Below are 26,084 nucleotides of genomic sequence, written 5' to 3'. Positions count from 1 at the left end.
CATACTTTTGTCCGAGCTTGTGGTTTCCGTGACAGCTACTTCATTATCCTCGTCGTCTGGGGACGACCCACAAATCAAACCTCTAGAGATAACTCAGGTGACAATTCAGTACTAGAGAACGACTCAAATATGAGTTCAAGCGAGTACCCAAGAGGGTTAAAGTTTCTATTGTGACCCCACAGGTACGCATTCCTACACCAATAAAGGACTACCCCGGCTACCCCGGATATGCCTACTCCACTCAAGTGCCAGTGCTCATGTGCAGGCGTCTCAGCTCGGATTCTGAAGCCCCATACACACCTCAATTACCCGGGCCTTCGCGTCGTCTTAGATCAGTGGGTCTGTCATAAGATGCTTGTGTTGTATACAGTCCCTGTTCATTGGATGCCATTCTGATAAGACTATAGTAAATTCATCCAATGCATAGTCACTAATGAATATTTTCAATTAACCTGAGCGGGAATTCCGAACGGGTTTCCGACTTCCGGGGATCTCCTCCACAAAGCTGGTCAGTATATGTACCTCATGTATCGCCTGGGCTCAAAGGGCAGATCATTTTCCTTCTTCACGTGCACTTTTCAAGGATATCCACTGACCAGAGAGAATGAAGGACAACAACTTCAACAAGAAAGACTCAGAGCAGGTGAAGGATATCTCGAAGCTTGACAATGACCTATTCTGCTCGGAACAGTCCGCCCATCGTGGAGCTCTCCTAGAGGAAGAAGAGCGTCAACTTACGATTTGGCAAAGCGATAAGGCTCACAGGGGTGCTCTCTTAATTTGTACGAGAGGTGACTCGCAGCAGAACTGTATTATTCGTTCATCCAGAAGCTAATTGAATCCAGGCTGCATACCCTTTTGCGGAGCTTCCCTCTACGGCTATGACTCAATTGTCAACGGCGCCACTCTATCCATGCCAGCTTTTCTTCTCTATTTTGGGAACATTGACGCTTCTGGCGCATACCTCCCATCCATATGGACATCGCTTTGGAATGCCATGTCGCTGCTATGTCAAGCAGTGGGTGCGTTTTTCATCGGGTTTATCACGGATAGGTTTGGACGAAAGTGGCCCGCCTGCTGCGCCGCCATGCTTACCATAGCTGGTACCGCTATGCAATTTACTGCCGAAAGTCGAGGTCTTCTGTTGGGTGGCAAAATGGTCAATGGATTTGGTATCGGGGCAGTGACAGCGGTATCGGCCACCTATGCTTCGGAGATTGCACCTCTGAAATTGAAGGGCCCTGTCCAGCAGGCATTGGTACTCTTCTATGTTTTCATGATGGCCCTTGGCCTTGGAATCATCAGAGTGTTCGTTCCCGAAATGTCACCGCACTCTTTCAGAAGTGTCTTTGCCATTCAATGGGCCGTTGGTGGCCTCACCATTATAGCATATGCCCTCGCTCCTGAGTCTCCAAATTATCTCATAGCAAAAGGCCAGCTGCTTAATGCCCACAAAGTCATGAGTCTCATTTATGGACAAGATAACTCAATCGATGACCGTCTGACATACTTGAATAAAGTTATTAGGGAAGAGCACGAGCGCAAAGAATCAGAGGCTGGCTCATAACTTGATTGTTTTAAGGGCCCTGATCTTCGGAGAACCTTGACAGTCATGTTTGTGTATACGGCACAGAACTGGGGCGGTGCAGCTCTTTTGGCCCAATCCATTTATTTTCTGAATATCGCAGGTCTTCCATCAATTCATGTTTTTGATGTCTCAATTGGAGGATTTGGTTTGGCGCTCATTATCATCGTCTTGAGCTGGCTATTCAACGATAAGGCAAGCTGTCGCAATGTGCTCCTGGTGGCGTGCATTTTGAATTTCCTCATCATGCTCGTAATCGGAGTATTATATTACGTCCCGGGAGATGGTGGTGTATGGGGAATCGCTGTTCTGATGTGAGTCATCCACCTACTTATATTCAATAGGCCTTTAACCAAACTGACTTCAAATGTTCGCAAACTCAGGAACGTTCTGATATCTTTCCAAACCAGTCTTTTTCTCGGTATGGGCTATCGAATCGCCGCAGATGTCGCCAGCTACCGACTTCGAGCTAAGACCCTGTCTGTGGGTGTGGTGTCGCAGGCTTTTATGGCGTGGCTCACTCAATTCACTGTACCGTATATGTACAACGTAGATTCAGGAAATCCTGGTGCCCGGACTGGGTTTGTTTTCGCAGGATTGAGTATTTTACTCATCGCTGGCACATGGTTCATCGTCCCCGAAACAGCCAACCTCACGGCTGCCGAGATTGATCAAGCATATAAGGACAATCTCCCCATCAGAAAGTTTCAGGACTACATTGGTGCTAGACAGCCTAGCGATGAGCCGTGATACCGCCTTTGCAAGAGATGGAAGATGGTTGTTCTGGCTGGGAGACGGGGTAAGGCGAAAGTTTCCAACTTCCTGTTTTTATGTTCAATTCTACTACCTGTTTACATGTATTAATATTTTCCACAATGAGCCCATTTCTCTATCTCATCGAGGTTGGAACAATACGGTCCATTATGATTTGTACAGCAGGGGGGAGAATTAACCGTGGGCAGAATTTCAAGTTACAGTATATGGAAGGCTAATATAGCCTTATCCATATATTTTAAACCCTCCATTGTTTCAAGTTTCTACCTAAAGATACCTGGGTAGTAGTACGTAAAGTCTGATAAGACTTTTGATTTTAATATGTAGGGTATGTATCTGTTTGGTATGACCTGGCTACTGCCCAGGTGGAGTGTCTCAGGCTACCCGCCGTATCTAACTATCCATTTAATATGTACTATGTAGTAGGATTGATACTGACCTGCCCTCAACATTTGAAAGGCGCCAACCATGTTTCATCCCGAGGTGAATCACCTGGGCACCAGAGAAGATTTGTGCATAGTGAAGCTTCTCCTCTACACCAGTTCAAGTTGACACCGTGACAGAACGCCGACAAGGCCACAGAAGGGGCGACCATCATTTGCGTGAATTAACGGCTTGAGCGATTCCCGGCTTGCTTAAAGAAGCTCCGGCACTTCGTATTGACTAGGTGTATGATGTATCAACCGATATGCAACTACGCAAATTTCAACAGAAACACAAATAACCAACCCAAATATGATACATGGGTCCGCTTTCTATGCTACGCATAGGTTGAATTCCCTGCAAGCGAGGGGTAAAGAGTGGTCAAAATCAACTCGAGAATGTACCCTTGAATTCGCACGGGCCCATACTGGCCCACTCATACTGACCCGGTGCGATCGACAGAGGCGGATTATGTACACTTCAAGTTGGCAGTGCACAATGAGGGGTCCGCGAAAACGGCCAACTGGAGGAGATCGCAGTCTATGATAGCATGATAGCAGCCTTGAAGTGGCGTCAGGTCAACTTTTCCCCTACTCCCTGTGATATTCCCCACCTATGACGGTATACAGTGCCGATCGATCGAACCGCAATCAAATTGCAGGTGTTCCACCAGTCGACCTGGTACCTGAATGACCGCTGAGCTTGAAACGATCAATACCGCGGTCGCACACAATTGCACACATAATCGCAAAGAATGATTAAAAAAAAGAAAAAGTCCATCAGAGTTTTCAAACTGGACGCGAATCATAATTCTTGGGGTCTGTTCTAGAAGCCTAGAAAAAACAAGTGATCTTCCCCTCACGATCGTCGTAGGCCTGCCATTTGGCTCTAGGCTTGACACGCGTCCTTGATCGTGGTCTTACGAAACCCCGCAATGAAGTTGCCTTCAATATGCTCACCTAGCATCGTATACTTCGTACTGAGGTGTTCATGACGTGGCTTATGTTGCTTCGAAAAAAAAAAACAATACAGTCAATTTATTCAGCCTTCCATTTCGGTGAACTTGTTTTGGCAACAATTGGGTACTCATTTCAACATTACTATGTGCCACCGAATTTCAAGTTTGTGTGCCTGTCCAGAGGGTTCTCATCGCTGGGTCAACCAGACAAATATAAATAACACAAAATATTGTTGGTCAACCAAACCTCCACTGGTTCCACTTCCTCATTGAACAACTTGATGAATAAGATCCGGCTTCACGCGGTCCGGACCAATATTACTGCTTTTCCAGGTGGACTCCGGGCATCTACTGTATCTTGCAATACGGAATTTGGAAGTACCACAGGCTAGACTATCCATTTTGTTCAAGTGTTACAATGCACTGCTGAGGACATGGCATATCCACTACAAATTTTGGGGTCTCCTGGGCGCCTGAGCTCACATTGTGATGAAGCGTGGGTCTTATCCATCTGGGTCCAAGAAATTTTTGAAACGTCATCTATCATATTTCATCATGGATTTGAAACCTTCAAGCTCGAAATCAGCATTTGGCACACAACGTGAAAATTGAACAAGATATTGATTCAAGTTGGGATGATATCCTGGGGAAGAAAGCTTCCGTGTTTACATATAGCTATTCTGAATAGACAAACCTGGAGTCCGCCGCCAGTACCTTTTTCCAATTATTGTTAACCATGAACTGACATGATCTGGCATTCAATTAGAGCCAGGATTATCGCCAACTGATCGTGGAAGTTGGCAAATCCTGGATCCGTTTGATCCGAATCTTTGATCGGTTAAGAATTGTTGGAGGACTCATATACTTGCGTTCCGTGGTAAAACCAAGCATTTGCCACTCAATTCTACGCTTACATGAACTTGGCAGCCTTACAACTTGAAAGCACTGCCTACTACCTGCGCACTTCAAATGTTGTACCGCGTACATACGACAGAAAAAGAAATCCCAGAACTGGAATCCTACACATGCCCAGATGACTTCTTTGATAGGCCCTGGCGGTCCACCATGAAGTTAACGGCGTCCAACAACGATTATCGACTGATCTATAATGGTGGAGCATTAGACATGGTTTTATTTTCTCCACATTTACAAATGGACCTCACTTCAAGATGACGTCTGCCCGGTCACTGCGGATGCTCTCTCCGTCGGGGCCGGATTTTCAAATGCTGGTTTATGTACATGCTGTCCCACCTGGGCACCTGGTCAGGCCAGGCACTGACCCACAGCCACGTCCATGGTCAATGGCATGGAGCAGACTCGATTCTGAGAGGCTGACACTCAGCCTGTTTCTATTTTTTGCTGGATCTTTTCTGGATCCTTTTACTTCCGGGGGATTACGCCGGACCGACCGTCGCTCCTCCAGGCTTTGTTGGATCATACTTCTTGATTCGTAATATAGTGGCCCTATCTCCACTGCCCGTTATAAGTATGCCCCAGGTCCCCCGGAATAGTCTACACTGTCGCTTTTTCGCTACTTTATCCCCATACTCAGCAAGCTCCGGCTAAATACAAAGCTTTCCTGTCTTTTCCTACAAAGAGTGCTTTGTTCATTCGTTCAACAAGCTCCTTTGCCTTGCATTCGCTTGCCATGATGAAGAGCTTCGTTGCCATTGCAGCTTTTGCTGCCGGCACTAATGCCCTGGTCGGCCGCAGTGATAGCTGCTGCTTCGACCTGACTGCCTCCGGAGGCTCTTCCGGGGTTCTGGGCCAGCTCACTGATGGACAGGTCCGCGTTGGTGATAACAGTCTGTCTGCTGCACAGTTTTGCATCAACTCTGCTGGCGGTATTACTGATAGCGAGGGCCGAGGCTGTATCCTCACCAGTAAGTAGATTGATAATAATACTGTTAACCTTCACATATGGCCATGATCTAACACAACATCTAGCCGAGACTACTCAGTTCCAGTGTGATACTGGTGCCAATGCCACCACTGGCTTCTCTATTTCATCCTCCGGCGAGCTGGAGTACAATGGCAGCCCTAGCTTCATTGCCTGTGAAACTGGCGAGAATGGTGGCCGCAACGTTTACACCACAAACAGCACATCCGTTACTCAATGTGTGAACGTTGAGCTGACTGCCGATTCCTGCTCCAGCTCTAGTCCCGGCGCTTCATCGTCGCCTGCGGCTTCTAGCACTCCTATGTACTCTACTGCTCCGATTATCCCCAGCAGCACTCCTATTGCTCCCTCTGTGGCTCCCTCATCATCTCCTGCAGCTATCGTTCCTAGCGGCTCAGCTCCTGCTGCTTCTCCCTCTTCTAGCTGCGAGGCCTCGCCTATCTATATCACTACCACCGTTACTGTCACTGAATGCGGTGCCTGCCCCAGCGGTACTCCTGGGGCTCCGGTTCCTGTGTCTACCCCAGGTTTTGAGACTTCCGCTGTTGGTGGTGGTGGTGGTGCTCCCGCTCCTAGTGGATCGCCTGCTCCTCATGGCTCTTCCTCTCCTAGCGGTGTTGTCCCAGAGGCTCCTCACAGCACATCTGCTGCTGTTGTTGGTGGTGGCTCTCCCGCTCCTAGTGGTTCCCCTGCCTCCGAGACTCCTGCTGCTCAGAGCTCCCCTGCTCCCAGTGGTTCGCCTGCTCCGGAGTCCTCTGCCAGCCCTAAGCCATCTGTTCCTGCCGGTGGCTCTTCTCCCAGCGCCCCTGTCCCTATGGGCACTAGTGTTGCCACCCCAGCCGAGTCCTCCGCGCCGGCCACCACCCCCGCTGTTGCTCCATCTCCGAGTAGCTCCGCCGCCCAGGCTTCGTCCTCCGCTTCTGCAACCCAGTCTTCTTCCGGTGCCTGTGCTACCACTCTCACCGAGGGCGACTACCAGTACCCTCACCTGATTATCCCCATTAGCTCTTCTGCTCCCGATACTGCCTACGGTACCCAGTACTTCGGCAATGTTAGCACCACTGCCTCGACTATCTTCAACTTCGACATCCCGTCCTCTTACCAGGGCTCTACCTGTAACTTGGTCTTCCTGTTCCCCAAGAAGTCCCAGCTTGAGACCTCGGATTACACCTTCAGCGGTGACGGCAAGATCGACTTCACCAAGTTGTCTGAGGTTGCCAGCGAGGCGACTACTTACAACAACGCTCCTTCTGTCTCTGATAACCTTGGTGATATCACCATCTCCGAGGGCAACTCATACGTTGTCTCCTCATTCTCGTGCCCCGCTGGCGAGACTGTCGCCTACGAGATGTCCGAGGCTGGTACCACAGACCTCTACTGGTTCAACGACTGGAACCCCTCTCCGTAAGTATTCTTCCAGAAGAAATTTCGAAAAACTACTAATGATTTCTCTACAGTCTCGGCATCTTCATTACCAAGTGCTAAATAAATGATGATACTATTCCGATACACCATCTCTTATGATTGATGTGTGTGATGATCGGGGATTAATATCTCTGTAAAGGTTCTTAATACCTATGTTGATATGCCTTGATGTCTTTATGGCTTTTAACTTGCGTGCTTTCGTGTTGCCGGGCAGTTCATGTTCGTGCCTTGGTGTACACGTCTGTCTATATACTGGTTCCAGTATTCAGTCAGGTCTACGGGTGCGTCTTTCCTTTCTGTATTAGTACATTTCAACCCAATACATTCCTTATAGACTTGACTATCATTGAATAAAAACTTTGTCATTATAATTGATTGTTTTGATGTGGAACATGGAATTTTACATGGCATGTGATTTTAATCTTCACCCTCTGTGCTCCGAGCCTTTATGTCCAAATATAGTAGCATCATGATCTCTAAGTGATTATATGGTTTCAAGACGGAGCCTTCAAAATATTGCAATAACTCCCAAGACTGAGTCCTCGAGTACAGGTTTACCCTATAGCACCATTCAATGAATCCCATCACCGTTGAATCTAAATCATTTCTATATTTTCATCTCATACTTTTCAATATTATATACAAATTAAGCTATACTTTTCGACCCATATCAATCCCGCTGATCCGGACGAAGCTCATCAATATCCATATGAACAGTATCCACAATCCGAATATTTTGCGGATCTTTCATATCCCACAAAGCCTCTTGACTGCTACTCCTCACAGCATCAATATCGACACTTGTCTGGTGACTGTTTCCGTCGTAGATTCGATTCTTCGATACTCGAGGAACAGAGCCGAGGCCAATCGAAGCAGTACCACGGGATGTACTTTTATTTGTTGAACGGGATTTGTTTCGAAGGAAGCCGAACATGCCTCGGAGGGAAGGTAGTGAGAGAGCGACTATAATAGCGGAGATTTCTGCGGTACTCCAGGCCATCACCACGGAGAAGTACCAGGTGATGTCGGAGGCGTGGTGTAGGGCGTCGACCATGGAGACCATGCGGAGAATTGAGGTACTGTAACAGTTAGTTAGTGGGATTGGTAGAGATAAGCGGACTTTTTTTTCTTACACAATAGAACTGGAGATGACGTTAGTTCAAATGATCAAGGACTTGAGCAGTATGGGTAGTGTGAACTTGAACTTACAAGACACCGAAACAGAAGACGAATAGTAAACTGATCTTCCTGGCCATATTAACTTGTAGCTTGTTGACGATGTTGAGGGGTAATAATAAGATAAGAGAGTCGCAAACGATTGTAAGAACGGATGTTGAGATGAAAACGTCGGTAGAACTCATGCAGTTTCCCTTGATGCTTTGGTCTCAAAGTGAATCGCAGAGGAATACACTGAAGACCAATGATAAGAGACTGGGTGATCCATACTGCAGTCACAAAGCCAAATGAAATGCGCATCCACATTTGAAACTGGGGCATTTGGTTGAGACGGCTATAGAATGCCAGACCGGATACTCGACAGATCCAGAGAGTTGTAAAGTAGATCATCTGCGCTGTGACAAGCCACTTATACATCGAGACCATCTTCTCGGGGTTCTCCATTAAGTCCGTGAGATGCTCACCGGCACCATAACGGACGGTCTGAATTGAAAATGCCATGTCTGCCCAGGCAATCAACTACATTAAACAATATAAGCATAAGCATTGTAGCAACTTGAAGCTTTAAGGGATGTAATATCTCACCTGTGCGATCACAATAATATAGTCATCATACCCCAGTTCTCGAATCAAGACCCCTCTAGCGTATAATCGAACAAGAACCACAACTGTGGATAAAGCTGTGACCACATACATACCGATCTCGGCAGCATGTCCACGACTCCCGACTGAATAGGTCTCACGAGCCTGGAGTGAAGACATTGCTGCCACTCCCCAATGTTCACCAGAAGCAAGAAAAAAGAGTGAAGAAATAAAGAAACATCAAGATACACACATCTTCAAACGTTAAAAGGAGAAAAGAATGTTAAACAAACATGACAGGGGTGGCGCTAATCAAAGAACAATGGCATTGAACCACGACGGAGTCATTATCCGGTTTATGAGGATGTGGATCGATACCATTCAAGGTAATTGATCCTTGAACAATTGCCACTAGTTCAAGTGTATCGGCCATTTGGACTTGATATCGGCTATAGTCCGGTTTCCACACATAAGCACTTGAGCAAAACGTGATCCTTCTTCCATTTCCCGCTTCGGCTCAATTTTTTTTCATAGTGGGGAATCTGCGATGAATCGATGAACCTGTTTGGATCATCATCTCCAGGGTTTCAGGATGCCCCCACACTTTGCCTCCAAGAGAACAATTCAGTCGTCAAACTCGTCACTAGCTGCGTGAGCTTCACTCTTCTTGTGCTAGACCACGCGCTAAGATCCCGCAAGGGCGGGATAACGCACAGGAGTTTTCGCTTTGACGAAAACCTCCACCTGTTTGATTTGTGAAAAGAAATTATCCCAAATTATGTCCATTCTCCGGAGTTGACGGAGTATCAATCCCAGTCTGGAGTAGACTCAATCATTCCATAGCTTATAAGCGTTCGACTAATTGTAAGATAATATATGATGTCCCCACTTGGAGGTTATCGTGCGTTATAGCACGATTTAACAGTATCTATTGAAACTTTGTCCTCCTTTTTTTTTTCTAGTTCTTGGCTTTTGTTTCCTTTCAAATGTCTTTTCTCCATCTTTGAATTCCCGAGATCACAAAAATAAAATTGTGGAAATCGGATTTCGTGGAGACCATGGCTCCACTCTTGCTGCCGCAGATGATAGCCTCGATGAGTACGCCCCTTGCTTTGGGGGTGGCTCTCATCACTGCTGTGATAGCTCGTGCTTTCATTAGACGTTACATCACACCAATTAGAGATATTCCCGGTCCTTTCTTGGGTTCTTTCTCAAGTCTCTGGATAGTGTATCAGTTATGGAAAGGTCACTTGGAAGCGGAAACCATCAGTCTCCATAAGAAACACGGTAAGACCCAGAATGGAGCACATGGAGCAAATACCCCTTTGAGGCTCTTTTGTGGAGATTAAGAATTTTTTATGGTTAATGATTCTGACTATCTGTTATAGGTCACTTTGTTCGTATCAGAGATAATGAAGTTAGCGTCTCTCATCCTGATGCTGTGAGGCAACTCTTGCATGCCAATATTGCAAAGGTGTGTTAATAGTAACTAGTCGAGCCAATCAAGAGAAAAAAAATATTCCAATGCTAAAATACTCAAACAGGGACCATGGTATGCCATCTTCAGTCTTCCAGACTATCACTATGTGAACCAAATGTCAGAACTCGACCCCAAGAGACACATTGAGAAAAGTCGTAACATCGCATCCGGATATGCTCTGTCCAACATTATCAAGTCAGAACCCTATGTCGATGCAGTTCTGGAACTCTTCACCAAGGCTATGAACGAGACTATCAAAGCCGGCAAATCATTCGAGTTTGATAAATGGTTCAGCTTTTACGCATTCGACGTGCTGGGTGAAGTCACATTTTCCAGATCCTTTGGCTTCGTTGAAACCGGTACTGATGTCAGAAATGCCATTTCAAACACTCGAGCGCTCGCCCTGTATATCGCCGTTATGGGTCACTATACCTGGTTCCACAACCTGACCTTGGGAAACCCTCTCCTCAGTCGTCTGGGTATCCAACCATCATCGCATATCTTCGACACATGTCTTGCCGCCATTAGCGCACGCAAAGAGAATCCCGATGCGCGAAAGGATATGATGCAGCAGTGGCTAGATACCCGTGCCAAGTACCCTGATCGCATGGCGGAGAATGAGATCTTTGCTGCCGCTGTCTCGAATGTTGGTGCCGGAGCTGACACTGTCAGCGCTACTGTGCAATCACTTTTCTATTGCCTCATTCGCTCCCCGCAATATCTGGAACGACTATGTGAGGAGTTGGATGCTGCTCAGACTCGTGGAGAACTTTCGCCTATTGTCCAGTACAATGAAGCGCAGAAGCTGCCTTTCCTTCAGGCTTGTGTATGTGTAATCGGGTTGATCTTGCTTTGTGTCTTGATTTACTGACTTTTTGTAGATGAAAGAGATTTACCGCTTGTACAGCGCAGTTCCTAGCCCCCTTCCCCGCGTTGTTCCCAAGGGTGGAATGACCATTGGAAGCAAATATTTCGCTGAAGGCGTAAGTGGTCTCTGCCATTGACTATGTCTAGTTATATTAATACTGATTGAAAACACAGGTTATTTTGAGTGTCAATCCCTGGGTCTACCACCGGAATCCTGCCCTCTTTGGTGAAGACTGTGACACCTTTAACCCAGACCGCTGGCTTGAGGGCGACAATAAAACCATGGACTCTTTCTTGATTCACGTAAGTCAATACTCTCAAGTCTCAGCTCCATAATTTCGTGCAATATGCTAATTACCTGTGTTCTTAGTGGGGAGCTGGATATAACCAATGTCCTGGACGCAATCTGGCTCATTTCGAGATCACTAAACTGGCTGCCACGCTGATCCGAGACTTCGATTTTGAGCTGACTGATCCCAAGAAAGAATGGGAATGGACCAATAACTTCACTTTTGTTCCCTGGGGATGGCCTTGCAATATTCGTCGTCGTTCTCAGGCTGCGGACTACTAGTCACCAGAATGAACTGTCGCTTTGTCATCGCGGAATATCCATGAGACCCGGTATAACTGGGCGATGGGCTCGATTGCAGAGTATGGGGTCTGATTGAAATCTGAGTGCCCAGGTGGCGACACGAATCTCAAACAGCTTTCAAATGTTACAGTTCTATTGTTAGACATGGATACCGTGGTGTGTATAGATAGCATTCAAAAGTATCAGCATTCAAGCATTCAACAATCTGGTAGCCTGTCTCCACCTTAAAAGGTTATAACAATGCTGCCTAGATGCCCAGATTCCCAGATGCCCAGATGTGGATCGACCCAAATGATGGCTGTGTACCAAATCGAGACTCAGAAATCTGACAGGAGAGGACGGGGAAGTACCCGGTGGATTCGAGATGTCAATTGAGATGACGATCTGCACTCTAACATTGGATCAGGGACCGAGTACAAGAACTGAGCGTTGATACATTGTGTACTGCTTCCAAGGGTGTAAGTTGAATAAACACATGCCAAGGTACGCTTTGGCACCGTCGGTGCATTTTGATCTTCATTCTTATTTTATTAAAGGAAATCGCGCGCACGACCTCCTTGAATTCAACTTTCCTCATTTTCTCTTTCAATTCTGCATTTCTGGAATTCTTGGAGTATTGGAATTAAGATGGAGATTCCGGCCAAATTGCCGTTCTCCAAGCGCCGGCTCCGACCGCGCGTAGTCATTTCGTATGTTCTTCTCCGCAGACTGCGCCTACTTTCGCTAACTGAACTGTCTCTCAGGTACATTTTCGACTATGTGATCCTAATGTAAGTCACGCCTGGTACTTTTACCCTCGAGAACTTCCTCGCTAATTAACCTCTTACAGCGCCTGTGTGATCGGCTTTTGGATCCTCGATTCCCTTGAACCATACCATCAACACTTCTCTCTCAATAACATCTCCCTCCAATACCCATATGCCGTCCACGAGCGCATCCCAATCCAATACGCCCTCTGCATCTCCGGCCTCTTCCCGCTGGTCCTCATTATCCTCTATACCCTTTTCATCGATGGCCTTTTCTCTCACCATAAACCCCAGGACCCAGTTTCCGGCAAGCGCAAGTTGCGGGGTCCGTGGCGCTGGAAGGATCGCTTATGGGAAATGAACTGCGGTATCCTCGGTCTACTGCTATCACAGGCATTGGCTTTCCTCATTACACAGGTATTGAAGAATGCGTGTGGCAAGCCCCGACCCGACATAATTGATCGGTGCCAACCGCGGGCGGGAAGCCATGATGCGACTCCTTACGGGTTATCCAATTCCACAATTTGCACTGGAGAGGCATCCTTGATCAAAGATGGATTCCGATCGTGGCCATCCGGTAAGTTTTTCCATCCCTAGAGGCTACTGCGAACAGAATAATGATATTTGTTGGAAATAGGCCATAGCAGTTGTGAGTCCTTTCAGCGACACCGAACCCCCATGGAATAACCATACTAACTAACCTATAGCCTCATTCGCAGGACTATTTTACACCTCTTTATGGGCAGGCGGCAAGCTGCATATCCTCGACAATCGAGGTGAAACATGGAAGACCCTTCTCGTCACGATCCCGATCCTTGCCGCAACCCTTGTCGCAGTGAGTCGCATCATGGATGCACGCCATCATCCCTTCGACGTCATAACCGGCTCATTCCTCGGTGTCGCATGCGCAATCCTCTCATACCATCAATACTTCCCTCCAATCACTCAGCCCTGGCGCAAGGGCCGCGCATACCCGATCCGAACATGGGGAACATCACCCGCAGTCCCGATCGACGCGAAATTCAGCGCATTAAATGAGAGCCAAACGGCTTTGCGCAGTCCCGAGGCAGAGCGATTAAACGCACCTAGTTTGCGTGGGCGCTCCTTATCTCCGAATCAGCCGGTCGTTCCTGGCGCGACGGGATACGCGAATCCTACAAGCCCACATATGACGCAGGTGTATCCTCGTCGCGCACATGATCATGACCCGGATGGAAACTGGTCGTCGAGTGAAGAGGATGTTGGGGATGGGTATGAGGCGCAGAATGGATATGCGATGACACAGAATCCTGGTGTCAATCGTAATTCGGTGTCGTTTGATGCTCCTACTACCTATCCTCCTGCCTATCAGTCGCAGATGCCCACGGTACCTGTTGGAGCCGTTCCATATTCATCACCGGGTGCTCATGGTCATATTAGCCAACAGCGATCACTGAATGATATTGCGGAGAGACAGGTATAATGATTATTGTCTTGAATGTCCTTTTTTTTTCTGTCCTCGGTCAGTTCAGTGTATCTGGACTGCTGTGGGTTCTGTATTATTATTTTTCTTGAAGCATCCACAGGACAATAGATTTGGGGGATGGCGTTTGGAGATTTAGCATATTGAAATTCACTTCAGTCCTTTTCTTCACAAGTTATACTAAATTATGTCTAAAGTACTATGTACTATTATGACCTTCATATCAATTGGGTTTCAGTTGATCCGTGGCTCCACCATTGGATTGCCGCTCCAACCTGATGTACATAGTATTAGTTAGTACTAAGTTAGTAGTACTCCGTAGTACTGCATAAGAGATAAACAATAACTCGAGTCCATCCAGCTGACATTTTTAGAAAGAAAAATGGAAAAAAAAATTAATTAAATTAAAACAACCTCACTCGGGTACAATAACCAAGAAAATAACAAAATTTGAGTGACCCTGTCTCAAATAATTAATTAAATGGTTGTCCCAGCCACCTCTTTGCTATGACTCGCCCAGCCTCTTCCCCCGCCACAGAGAGGTCGCAAACACAACATATTCTTTCATTACTTCTCCATCCCCCTCTCTTAAAATCTTTCATGCATCTCTGATCTGATTTCCCCTGCATGGTGTGTGATCCACCTTACGCATCTTGTACCCATACATTCTGGACTCGGCCAGTTGACAATCTTCCCCTTCTCACATTCCTGAGATCATCATCTTCCCCTCGAGGTAATCCGGCAAGATGTTTGGAAGTATCTTCTTCATATTCAACCGGTTGGTGGAGCTGGTCTTCCTCTTCCCGATCATGGGAATCATGGTATGTGAACCTAGTTGCAATATGGAACCTCTTATCCATCACCCATTCCGTCGCAACATCTCACTCCTCCATTCTCAACATCTGATCTCACAAAGATCGACACCCCACCAAGTATGCAAGTAAACTAACCCAATCGCATGAATAGGCCTACTTCGTCCACGGTTATCTAAACGCCAACATGTTGACCCCACCCTACATTCTGGTCCTCTTCATCGTCAGCGTTATCGCAGTCTTCTGGTGCCTCGATACTCTCATCCGCTTCGGAAATACCAAGCGCTCTGCAATCTTCGTCGCATTCGTGGATCTCTGCTTCCTCGGCGCATTCATCGCGGGTGTCTATGAGCTGCGCTTCATCGCAAACCAGAGCTGCACTCACTGGGATGGTGGCTCAGTCTGGGTATCGCTCGGTCCATTTGGCGAGTATGGAGAAAGCATCAATAATGATTATCACCTACAAATTGATAAGACCTGCGCCATGCTGAAAACTTCCTTCGCGATGGGAATTATGGAGGTGATTTTCTTCTCTTGGACTGCTTTCTGGGCTCTTTGGTTGCATAGTCGGGACCGTGAGGAGGTTGTTATCCGCGAGAAGACTGTCCGTCGTCGAAGCCATAGCTCGCGTCGTGGACATTCCTCTAGTCATCGTCACCGCAGCTCTAGTCGCAGTCGTCGTCAGCCGTACGTTGTTTAGCAGAGCTATGATTGATGGCTTCTCGAGCGGTGCTTGATTTTTCGAGTCGTGTTTTCGATCTTTTGCGTTTCTTTTTTATGACTTTATGATGATTCGATGCTTAATGAGAATATGGAGGATCTCAATCTCGAGGGGAATTTGATTCATAGAATCAGAAATCTTTGGGAGGCGGATATGTCTTTATGATCTTCTCGTGAGAATATTCAATGTTTTGATAGGATAATATGTACCTACTACTTTTCAATTCTACTTTCCCATGATCGATGGGTAGACCAATACAGCTCCACGTATCTCCCAGAGTACCATGAATGATGCTTGTTACCCGTCACCGTAATCATTGACACTCTATGCGATGCCCATCACAGTGGGCCTTCATCGTGAACGTACGTAACGTCGTAATAGGCGAGATGAAACTCGAGTGCTTTCTATATAGACATTAGGATGATCTTCTTTCATCTGAATAATCGGCAATCGTAAGCTAATTGTTTTATCTACTGTTTACTACATTGGGACTCGAAATTTGGGTGTCGAGTCTGAATATGGTTCGTGATTACGCCCTGCATGAGCAATAGACATTTGTACTATGCATGGCATCTCATTAATGACTCGGAGCGCCATCAAGTTCCTTTCTCATATACTCAGTGGTACTATATTGTATCAAAACCTGACCCAGGATCCCTGTCTGAACAAAGATCCAGGGCTTAAGGGTCTCAGTCATAAACATGGCCCAGCTCTTTCTTTCTACCCTTTGCTAACTTTTCTCCGTTTATACATATACTCTTGAATACATATTCCATGGCCTAGAGACATGGGCTTTTACTATGAGATGCATCGTGTTACTTGTAGAATCCGGTTTCGGCTTATGACCATCCTTCAATTCAAACAGGCTGCCGGCAGAGTCATTACAGAAAGCATGAGACCTGGAACACGAGAACATGAATACGACTAGAAACCTCTTGAGGGGACGCATGAGAAGCACGTTGTTTACTACTTACTTGGAAAGAAACACCGCATCATCAAAGGCTTGGTAGGTGCAGTGATTCTATTGCTTTGCTTTTCATTCTCAGCTCTACCTACCATCTCACATCAGCCGTATCACGATCCGCGATTATGCTACCATCCTATTGTTCGGCTGACTTCCGAGGCGGCGATGACCTTCAATAACACATTGAACCGTCAATCAAAGTCATTGGACGAAGCAGTCGCACAATACGAACGACGATACAACTTGCCACCACCTCCTCATTTCGATAAGTGGTACGAGTTTGCGAAAGAACGAGACACGATCCTCATCGACCAATTTGACACCATACATAACTCTCTACTTCCTTTCTGGGGTATTCTACTCAGTACAATTCGTTCGCGTGTGAGGGAAGATCCGGGTTATCCCTACAACAAGCTTATGGGAATCTCAATCCGAAATGGTAGACCCATCTACTTAGGAAATGGCCAAGGTGATTTCCAGGGGAACGCTACAATGAAGCAATTCAATAAATTTGCCCAATGGCTACCGGACATGAACCTCGAATTCAACGCCCACGACGAACCGCGAGTTGTTGTTCCGCACGATGAATTACATGAGCTGATCACCAAGGGCCAAGCAGCTGAGTCTCGATTAAACAAGAGTCGATCATCATCAAATAACTACTCTGATATAGAAATTGAGTCACCAATCCCAGAGTATTCCCAAAGCAGGTTCATCGATCTCGAACTACAAAAAAAATGGCTCTATCCCCGATTATCATGCCCTCTTGACAGTGCAGCTAAGAACCTCGATGGAAACGCACCTGATAACACCAGCGCCTTTGTAATACAGCCTTTAGGATTTTTGTACAATCAAAGCGCATTCAGCGATATCTGCAACAGTCCTTCACTTCGCCATCAGCTCCAGTATCTTCGAGTATCCCAATGCGCTGAATATCACCAACGAGCTGGTTCCTATATTTTCAATGTCGCATCCCTCTTTGTTCCAAGATATTCCCGTCCCTTCCCCGTACTATTATGAGGGACTCTCAGATTTTGAGACACAAAGTGCTGTGGATTGGGACTCTATGAAAGCTCAACTTTACTGGCGCGGAGGAACGACCGGTGGAGTGAGTCTAGGTGGATCCTGGCGTAATCTACAACGACAGCGAGCGATTGGAAGGTTAACATATGATTCACCACCATGATATCTATTAAAACGCAACGAAAATTCAACATGTATCACTGATGAAGGAGAATGGACACTTCACCAATAAAAGGATTCAGAGGTCAGCGATTACCTCAACGCACATTTTGTGCATATTGTCAATTGCGGAGAAGACTGCGATGAGGAAAAGGCATACTTCAAGACAGTGGATCGAGATGAGCCAACCAAGGCATGGAAGTACAAGTACTTATTGGATATTGATGGACATGTCTCCAGTGGACAGTGGGCGCTTTTACTCCTTCATGCGTTGTAAAAGTGTGCCACTCAAGTTGACTTATTTCAGCGAGTGGCATGAAAACATCCTCATTCCCTGGGTACATTATGTGCCACTGAATAAAGATGGAGATGAGATCCTAGAAACTGTCCGTCTCTTTGAACAAGACCTTGATGGGCAGAAGATTGCGAGAGCTATTGGCGAGGGAGGACAGTTATGGGCGTATAAGGCGATTTGAAATGATGATATGGATGTTTATATGTTTCGACTCATGTTAAAGTACGTTGGTCCCCTTTTTATTCTGAGATGAACTCAAAGTGATGCTCATACTGCGATCATAGGTACGCGCGAGTGCAAGATGACCAACGAGAGAATCTAGGATTTCGACTTCAGAGATAATAGGCTAAAATTTGAACATGGTCAAGACTTAATTTCATCATTTCATACACATATGACTATCATATTCAGACCCTTGGAAGCATTGAAAGTGTAAGAAGGCTACTAGTAGGTAGCTGGCACCAATGCTGTATCTACTGAACCAGCTTGCTCTATCTATACTTCAAATGTTGTAATACATATGTAATGAGTACACACAGGAATTATTGATGAATACACTGTAGTTTAAAGTGAGTGAGACTTAGACTTGATATAATTCAAAAAAAAAATCTTCTGGATAGTTATTACGTGCAGTCAGGAAGGCAAAGCTAAGCGCCCATCAAAGGTAACTGTGAGGCATAGGTAATTAGCGTTCCTTCTTCTTGTTTGCTACTTCATCCATCTGCACTGCACATGTGGCATCTAAGCCCAAGCACTAGCGTGATACCAGTGTTTGGTGCATGATGATTTGAATACTCCGGTAGTGGTATTCTGCATGGGCTATCACATACCCGGCGCCTTCAAATGTTTGGGAGGACCGTCGCCCGAGCTAGACACGGAAGCTTGCATTAACAGCAAACAGAAAACATATGTTCACTTACAAAGATACGTCCACGCATTTACTTACCCATCCGTCCTAATACTACCGAGGTCCTGCAAGAGATGCCCATCTCTTGAAGTCACATGAAGCAGGAATCTCACTTTGCTCTTCGCAATATTGAGTGAAATTCAGTGAACAAAAAAATCAAGAAAATGAAAAGAAGCCGGAGTCTGCAGCTGCTAGCTGCTGGAGATATCGAGCTCCGATTTTGGTCAGTCATGGCAAATTTCATCGTCCATCAATTGCAGAGAGCTAACACCGGTGTACGATAAATGGTACAGTGTCTGTTTCGTTGGAATAGATCATGCTGTTGAGAAACTACTCGTGGATTTGATTCCAGGTGCACGGATTCTGAGCTGTTCGGCTCCCGAGCCTTTCGAAGAAGACATAAAAAAACTTTGCAATAGATATGATGAGGCAACTTCATGGGGAATACACAAAGTGTGAAGTGAGTCAATAAATTGGGGGTTTGGCTTTTGAATTCTTTATAACACCTGTCAATAGAAGAAGTGGACAGCTTTTACTTTTCTCAGCGAAGGAATTGCAAGTGTGATGGTTAAGCAGGTTTGTGCTAACCCCTTATTGTGAAACCACTGGCAGGAAATTTATTAATCATCTTGTTGAATTTCCACTCTTGTGTGTCATGAATGCCAACTCTGATGGGAGATATCAAGAACTGGCAGCCTGCATCTCATATTTGGTTTGTAGTTTCATATCCCATTCATCAGCTACATATATGCCAGTTTATATGGCCAGGCACTGGCAGATGCTAATACATCTTGCGGATAGGTTTTTCTCGAAACACCCCACAGATGCAATAGTGATGTGAGCTGGCCCACATTATTGTCGATATATTTTCTTCAGACAAACCTGACTTGTCTTAATACACAAGATAGGTGTGGTCGGACGTCAATTTTCTATGCGGCCGCAAGAGGCCATGTCAACATTCTGCAATTGTTGCAATCTAGGTGCTCTCCTTTGAACATCAAAGACCACTATGGCGCCACGCCAGTATTTGCAGCCGTAAGGAACGGCCAAAAGGAAACTGCTGAATTCTTGTTTGACCGAAGCGATGAGTTCGTATTCAAGGATGGCTTAGGTCGTAGTCTGGCATGGTGGGCCACTCAAAGCGGCTACACAGAGCTTGTTGAAGTTGTGCATCGGTATGCCAAAGAGGCTGGCATCGAAATCACAGAAGAGGAAGAGCAGGTAAATACCACATCCAGATCTCCCTCACGGGTCTTGGACAGCGATTGGTGTAACGTTTGTATGCGAGAAATCTCGTCAGAAAGTGGGCCCTACCGCAGTTGTAGAACATGCCTGGACTTTTTCATATGCGAGGACTGTTTTGGAATAGGTTCCAAGTGCTTGGATGATTCCCACGAGTGGGTTTTGAATCAACCAGATGCTGATAGTTCAGATTAGTATCATACTAGACAGAATCAAAATTGCAGTTTGCCCTTCTCCTTCAAATGTTTAGACTTTACCATGATTACTAGGTACTATTACTTTCAACTTGAAGCTTATAACACATGCCCAGGTGTGCAGTTGACATCTGGACCAGTCGACATCAATCTCCTTAAGTTCAAGTTGACTACTAGCGCTACTAGTACTAGTATATCATGTAAACTTGAGCCCCTTTCCAATATAATATAACCTTGAATTGCCCAGGTGATTTCGCTCGACTGCCGATTTCCCCTGCACATGTGCATCAACTTCCAAGATTGAATCAATATCTTTCTTCGACCTTTCGACAACTCCTACACTTCGGATGCTGACAGACTAGGACTCGGCAAGATCCGCCTCTCATGAAATGTCCACATTTACACTAAAATACCTATGGAATCAGAAAAGAAACAACTTCAAGTGGAATACCGGGAGACATAAGAGCACTTCAAAAATGTTGAGACCGAAATATTATGAGGGGATTCTTACACAGTACCATATATATCTGCGCCGGATTTGTTTCAACCGCTATTTATGAAGAATTTGAAATTAGACCGCAGTCCGATCTGATGTTCTTTCTGTCGAGGACAATGCTTACCGGCATCTTGAGATGGGACGCTCTGCGATGTTTCTGTTATCAATGTTATATGTTGACGTTATTCAAGTTCTACATAGAGTCAATGGTTAGGTAGTGATCTATGAAGGGGAACATCATGCACATGTGATATATCTCAATCGCATGCCATAAGACTGCAAATTAGTACCTACATATGTAAGAGAATCAGGGACTCCAGAAAGTATCCAATGGATTAGTCCCGATTGGAAGGGACCTGCTTTTCAACGGGAATAGCCGTTTTTGAAGTCAGACGAGAAGATTTCACTAGCCTAAAAGTGACGTTTTAGTCTGGCCTGTGGAAGAATTTGGTTTCATACAAGATTGGGCGTTGTGCTGGGTTTATATGAGATGAAACAGCATCAAAAAATATGCGAGGCTCAATATTACATCGTCAAGCCTCGTATAATAAGGGTCTATTCGCCCAGGTGTTTGGTTGGCGTTGTCGCGGCGCCACACTGCCTGGCAAGGCTGACAGTCGACGGGGCATCCAATAAACAGCTGGGATATTAGGACCAGTGCGCTGGAGCTGTCATGTAAAGGAAATAGCCTAAATTCAGATTGCGAACTAAGAATGAACCCCCTTCATGTCTTTCGTAGCTTTACTTCTACACAGCCTCCGCTCTTGAGTCCGGAATGTGAGCTGCCGTCGGATGGTCGGAGATTTTTGGACTATACGAGAGAAAATTGTGGCGAAGTCCCAGTAAACTAACTGAATGACTAGAGCTCGAAAGGGCCAAGCCAAAACTCCCGTCAGTCTTACTTGCAGGTAACTAATGCATGTATGCTTATTGAACCAATAGTGGTTCCGCTTTGGCGAGTTCTTTCATGGGGCAGTTCAATCCAGATTCTGCTATTCTGTGCCTCGGTCTAGCTTGATCTGATGAAAATGATTCAACCTTGGAAATTGATATTGATCTGATAAGCATGTCATTCATCCATATCATGAATGATAGATGATAACACACTTTTCTCCCTTTACTGTCCCAATCAGGTAATTTTGCACATAGACCCACTCCTTATCAAGGGCATTGATTGTGATTGGACACTGAAATGCTTCACCCTTTTTCACTTGATGATTCCACATCTGCGAAGTGCTGGTAGACATAACAGAATCTCATATTTTTACCCTCTTTGGGTATTAAAATTCTTGGACCCGCCATGGCCGTGGATATTTACCCACAATAGCCTTCGAATCAAGCTTAACGAGGAGAGAAAAACGGAATCTCGGAAATGATCCACTTCAAGCTAGAGATTCCAGGTCTTCGTGTGGAATACTTAAAGGGAGTATCTTCGCACCAAGACCTCTCCAGGTCCTCTCAGATTTTTTCCACTGATTGATTGCCAACTATCTCAATATGACTTCTCGTGACGGATACCAGTGGACACCAGAGGCTGGACTAGCTCAGGGTGTGCCATCCATCGGTGTTATATCACCATCAACAAACATTACTTCAGGATCTGGACCCTGGGATGTCATTGTTGTTGGAGCAGGCTACTCGGGCCTTACTGCTACCCGTGATCTGTGTGTCGCCGGTATGTACTCGAAATCGAACACATCTCTTACCAGTCCACTGAAAATTGGTCTAATTCTCATCAGGCCTTCGAGTCCTCCTTGTAGAGGCGCGTGATCGTATTGGTGGTAGATCATGGTCATCGAACATTGGTGGGTATCCCTTCGAGATGGGTGGCACTTGGGTTCACTGGGGACAACCTCATGTATGGCGTGAGATATCTCGGTATCAAATGCGTACTGAGTTGGAGGAGTCCTTTGATTTCAGTCGAGGGGTTAATCACTTCCAACTGCGCACAAATGATGGAGACAGTATAATGAGCCATGAAGAAGAAGTGAGTAAAGCTTGAGGCTTCCATCTCAGTAGCCAAACGCTAATGTCTTATCTAGGATGCTTTGCTGGCAGGAGCGTTGGAAAAGTTCGTGAATATTGACGGTGACATGGGCCGCAAGATTTTTCCATTTGCCCATGATCCATTTCATGTGGCGGAGGCGCGGAAGTACGATGGTATGTCTGCGAAAGACTGCCTGCAGGAGATAAGCCTGTCTCTCACTCCCAACGAGCGTTCAGTTTTGGAGAGTTTCATCCTGCTTTGTAGCTGTGGAACTCTGGAGACAACGAGCTTTTTCGAATTCCTACACTGGTGGTCCTTATGTGGCTACTCATACCGTGGCTGTATGGATCATTTGATCTCCTACAAATTCAAGGGAGGCCAGTCATCATTCGCGATCAAGTTCTTCCAAGAGGCGTTGTCAACTGGCAACTTGTCCTATGTTTTCAACACTCCAGTCAAGTCTATAACCGATCAGGGAGATAAGGTGGCACTGGTATCTCGCGATGGAAGTCAATATTCGGCCACTCGCTTGGTTTCCACTATCCCTCTCAACGTGCTGAATTTTGTTGCATTCAGTCCTCCACTTGACCCTCAACGAGCTTCGGCAACGAACAGAGGCCATGTGAATCAATGTGTCAAGGTTCATGCTGAGATCTCAAACAAAGACATGCGATCATGGACAGGCATCTCTTACCCCTTCAACAAGTTGACATACGCCATTGGAGATGGTACGACACCTGCTGGGAACACTCACATAGTCTGCTTCGGAGGTTTTAACAACCACATCCAACCCGAGGAGGATATTGATGAGACCAAGAAGGCAGTTGAGAACCTGGCTCCAGGAAACATGGATATTCAGAGATTGGTAAGTACCACGGACATCAAGTCTGATAGACAAAAATGCTAATAACATTCCAGGTATTCCATAATTGGTCCAAGGATGAATTTGCAAAGGGAGCTTGGTTCTTCTCGCCTCCAAAGCTTCTATCTACATCATTGGATGCTTTGCGTGCTCGTCATGGTAACATTGCCTTTGCCAACTCGGACTGGGCTGTCGGTTGGCGTAGTTTCATTGATGGCGCTATTGAAGAAGGTACTCGAGCAGCCATGACAGTTAAGGAGGAGCTGAGACCTAGTGTGGTCCCTCGACCACATCTGTAGAGCTAAAAAATGGTGGGAATATCAGGTCAAATTTCTAGACAATCAAGTACAATGATACCAGAACATGAATAGTATTGTTACATCAATCAGAGTCAACAAACTGGCTCAAAATAGAAAAAAAAAATCAAATCAATCTCTCTCATCTCATTCTGTTTCTTGACGGCGATCAGATAACCTTCTCTTATCGATAACCCTGGAGCATTTCCCCCGCTTTTGTTCCTTGATCTTCCCATAAACATCAATTTGCTACCTTTCAATGTAGTCTCCCTGGTACAAAATATCTTTCGCATCATACATGAGAAATCATACAGATGACAGCTCCTAGTTCCAAGATCAAGGGTGAGTATCTCCCGCTTTGCCCACGCCACCATAACATCGCCACAATCTCACGAGACCTACAGGTTGCTTCCAATGTTCCAAGCGTCGCATTATTTGCGATAGAGCCGAGCCAACTTGCAATAAGTGCCGGAAAAAAGGCATTGAGTGCTCTGGGCTAGGGCGGATTCGATTCTCAAATGGCGTTGCGCAGCGAGGCCGGTTCAAGGGATGCAACATTCCCGTCGTTGAAAATTCCCCACAGTTAGCAGTTGCCACGCAGAATGATTTGCAGACACAGCCCTCGCGCAAAATTAGGTGGAAAAATGAGCTATCAGGTGGTCAAAGAAGCCGAAAGAAGAGAAGACCTACAGATTCGCCTATTCAACAGGACTCATTGAATCTTCATCAACCCCGGCAGGTCCAGCAAGGATTACAGACCAATCAGGATATCCATGATACTGAGCAGGAGCCAGGAAGCTCAGTTCCTCAAGGAGACCTCATCCAGAAAAGCTCTGGGCCAATATCCTCTTCCCGGGCCATTTGCAATACCTTCACTGGGGCTCTCAGACCTTGGATTCCTTTACTAAACCCACAGGCCCGAATGCTGATGTCTCATTGTAAGACCCCTGCTATCCGAATGATATCTCCCGCTCACATGAACTAGTTGCAGAACACGTCGCGCCGTTTATGGTGGTATTAGACATTTCCAATGGCTACCGTGATGTTCTACTCCCATTAGCATGTCAAGATCCACTGGTTCAGCGTGCCGTTGGTATCGTGGCTGCACAGCATCTCACGCTATCCCAGCCTTATTTTGGCAAATTTGCGGAAGAAGGAAGAGCCGCTCTGATATCTCGTCTACGCCGAGATTCATTTCAAGGATCCCCTGGTCAAGTCTTCAACATGTCCACGTGGGCGACATTAATCACCCTTTTGGTTGGCGAGACAATTACCGGGAGCTCGGAATACTTCTACTTACTACAAACACTCATGTACTTGGTGCAGAGTATTGATCAAACCCAACTATCCACAGCACATAATTTCCTCACAAAACAAAGTCATATGTAAGCTTCCCATTCCATAAACGAAGACTCTGACTAACTTGACGAAGGTTTCAATATTTGGGCCAACCATTACTAGGAGAAGAAAAGGGAGTTGAGGCATTGACACTTCCACTGGAACGCTATCTCGACTGGACATACTATAACCTACCCGAAGACTCAGAGCACAATCATCTTCTTGGCCTTTCACGAATCGCATTCACGAAGGCGTCTCAAATTTATCTTGGTCGAGTAGAGTCGGATCGTGACCAGTTTGAACTCCTGGAGAGTCTGCAGAAGACAGTTATGCAAATAAGTCCAGAGCAATCGGGGTCTCATGCTTTGGTCTGGGTTTGCTTTATCGCAGCCGCAGATAGTACGGATCCTGAACATCGACGATTCTTCATGGATCGTATGTGTAAGATCTTTGAAAAGACAAGATTCAATAATATTGCAGCTGGCATTCAGTCATTACCGACAATCTGGTCGATACAGGGATCGGGCAGGAAATGGACGAGATATTTGACTCAACTTGCCCCTACATTGATAATGTGAAATCGAAATAATATTCCGCGCAAGAGGATTGCAACTTGTCAACTCATATTACGTTGTATGACCCAGGTGCAATACTGATTGTCAGTCCTGGCGACTCTATCTGATGTGCAGCCTTAGACGCATACTAAAACCTATCTGGGCAGATTAATGTTAAACTAAACTTGAAGATCAACTTGATTCAACTCTTCACTCAAATATCGTACATAAACATCACCACACCACCCAGAGCATCAAAGCCGT

The 26,084-nt window shown here is 45.9% G+C and overlaps 10 protein-coding genes across 10 annotated transcripts; 9 read left to right on the top strand and 1 right to left on the bottom strand.

Moving 5' to 3' along the window:
- Window positions 1-604: 604 nt before the first annotated feature.
- On the top strand, window positions 605-2,335 carry N7483_009890 (MFS general substrate transporter; the record flags this gene model as incomplete). Its single annotated transcript, XM_057093317.1, has 4 exons — window positions 605-782; window positions 846-1,519; window positions 1,583-1,899; window positions 1,969-2,335. The coding sequence occupies 4 exons, from the start codon at window positions 605-607 to the stop codon at window positions 2,333-2,335; spliced, it is 1,536 nt and encodes a 511-aa protein (XP_056944491.1).
- Window positions 2,336-5,388: 3,053 nt separating this feature from the next.
- Window positions 5,389-7,125, top strand: N7483_009889 (putative GPI anchored cell wall protein; the record flags this gene model as incomplete). The annotated part of the gene is made up of 3 exons (XM_057093316.1): window positions 5,389-5,623; window positions 5,688-7,044; window positions 7,098-7,125. The coding sequence occupies 3 exons, from the start codon at window positions 5,389-5,391 to the stop codon at window positions 7,123-7,125; spliced, it is 1,620 nt and encodes a 539-aa protein (XP_056944490.1).
- Window positions 7,126-7,735: 610 nt separating this feature from the next.
- N7483_009888 (uncharacterized protein) lies at window positions 7,736-9,003 on the bottom strand (the record flags this gene model as incomplete). The annotated part of the gene is made up of 5 exons (XM_057093315.1): window positions 7,736-8,144; window positions 8,199-8,207; window positions 8,275-8,326; window positions 8,382-8,760; window positions 8,827-9,003. 5 exons carry the CDS (start codon window positions 9,001-9,003, stop codon window positions 7,736-7,738), a joined length of 1,026 nt encoding a protein of 341 aa, XP_056944489.1.
- An 878-nt stretch (window positions 9,004-9,881) lies between these two features.
- Window positions 9,882-11,741, top strand: N7483_009887 (cytochrome P450; the record flags this gene model as incomplete). Its single annotated transcript, XM_057093314.1, has 6 exons — window positions 9,882-10,110; window positions 10,212-10,297; window positions 10,368-11,129; window positions 11,185-11,286; window positions 11,345-11,473; window positions 11,541-11,741. The coding sequence occupies 6 exons, from the start codon at window positions 9,882-9,884 to the stop codon at window positions 11,739-11,741; spliced, it is 1,509 nt and encodes a 502-aa protein (XP_056944488.1).
- A 648-nt stretch (window positions 11,742-12,389) lies between these two features.
- Window positions 12,390-13,970, top strand: N7483_009886 (phosphatase PAP2 family protein; the record flags this gene model as incomplete). Its single annotated transcript, XM_057093313.1, has 5 exons — window positions 12,390-12,451; window positions 12,506-12,532; window positions 12,592-13,085; window positions 13,146-13,157; window positions 13,216-13,970. 5 exons carry the CDS (start codon window positions 12,390-12,392, stop codon window positions 13,968-13,970), a joined length of 1,350 nt encoding a protein of 449 aa, XP_056944487.1.
- A 746-nt stretch (window positions 13,971-14,716) lies between these two features.
- On the top strand, window positions 14,717-15,482 carry N7483_009885 (uncharacterized protein; the record flags this gene model as incomplete). The annotated part of the gene is made up of 2 exons (XM_057093312.1): window positions 14,717-14,791; window positions 14,937-15,482. 2 exons carry the CDS (start codon window positions 14,717-14,719, stop codon window positions 15,480-15,482), a joined length of 621 nt encoding a protein of 206 aa, XP_056944486.1.
- Window positions 15,483-16,290: 808 nt separating this feature from the next.
- On the top strand, window positions 16,291-17,653 carry N7483_009884 (Lipopolysaccharide-modifying protein; the record flags this gene model as incomplete). Its single annotated transcript, XM_057093311.1, is given in 3 exon segments — window positions 16,291-16,380; window positions 16,432-17,289; window positions 17,306-17,653. The coding sequence occupies 3 exon segments, from the start codon at window positions 16,291-16,293 to the stop codon at window positions 17,651-17,653; spliced, it is 1,296 nt and encodes a 431-aa protein (XP_056944485.1).
- Window positions 17,654-19,510: 1,857 nt separating this feature from the next.
- N7483_009883 (ankyrin repeat domain-containing protein) lies at window positions 19,511-20,125 on the top strand (the record flags this gene model as incomplete). Its single annotated transcript, XM_057093310.1, is given in 3 exon segments — window positions 19,511-19,563; window positions 19,760-20,072; window positions 20,090-20,125. The coding sequence occupies 3 exon segments, from the start codon at window positions 19,511-19,513 to the stop codon at window positions 20,123-20,125; spliced, it is 402 nt and encodes a 133-aa protein (XP_056944484.1).
- A 2,155-nt stretch (window positions 20,126-22,280) lies between these two features.
- On the top strand, window positions 22,281-23,931 carry N7483_009882 (flavin monoamine oxidase family protein; the record flags this gene model as incomplete). Its single annotated transcript, XM_057093309.1, has 4 exons — window positions 22,281-22,458; window positions 22,523-22,770; window positions 22,826-23,635; window positions 23,689-23,931. 4 exons carry the CDS (start codon window positions 22,281-22,283, stop codon window positions 23,929-23,931), a joined length of 1,479 nt encoding a protein of 492 aa, XP_056944483.1.
- A 311-nt stretch (window positions 23,932-24,242) lies between these two features.
- On the top strand, window positions 24,243-25,855 carry N7483_009881 (Zn(II)2Cys6 transcription factor; the record flags this gene model as incomplete). The annotated part of the gene is made up of 5 exons (XM_057093308.1): window positions 24,243-24,270; window positions 24,333-24,866; window positions 24,914-25,313; window positions 25,361-25,701; window positions 25,758-25,855. 5 exons carry the CDS (start codon window positions 24,243-24,245, stop codon window positions 25,853-25,855), a joined length of 1,401 nt encoding a protein of 466 aa, XP_056944482.1.
- Between the last annotated feature and the right edge of the window lie 229 nt (window positions 25,856-26,084).

The sequence above is a fragment of the Penicillium malachiteum genome (genome assembly GCF_028827825.1).
Source record: "Penicillium malachiteum strain IBT 17515 chromosome Unknown utg000004l:1.0-4883003.0:1.0-4884900.0, whole genome shotgun sequence".
In the NCBI taxonomy this organism is placed as follows: Eukaryota; Fungi; Ascomycota; class Eurotiomycetes; order Eurotiales; family Aspergillaceae; genus Penicillium; species Penicillium malachiteum.
This window is presented reverse-complemented; position numbering and strand designations above follow the sequence as displayed.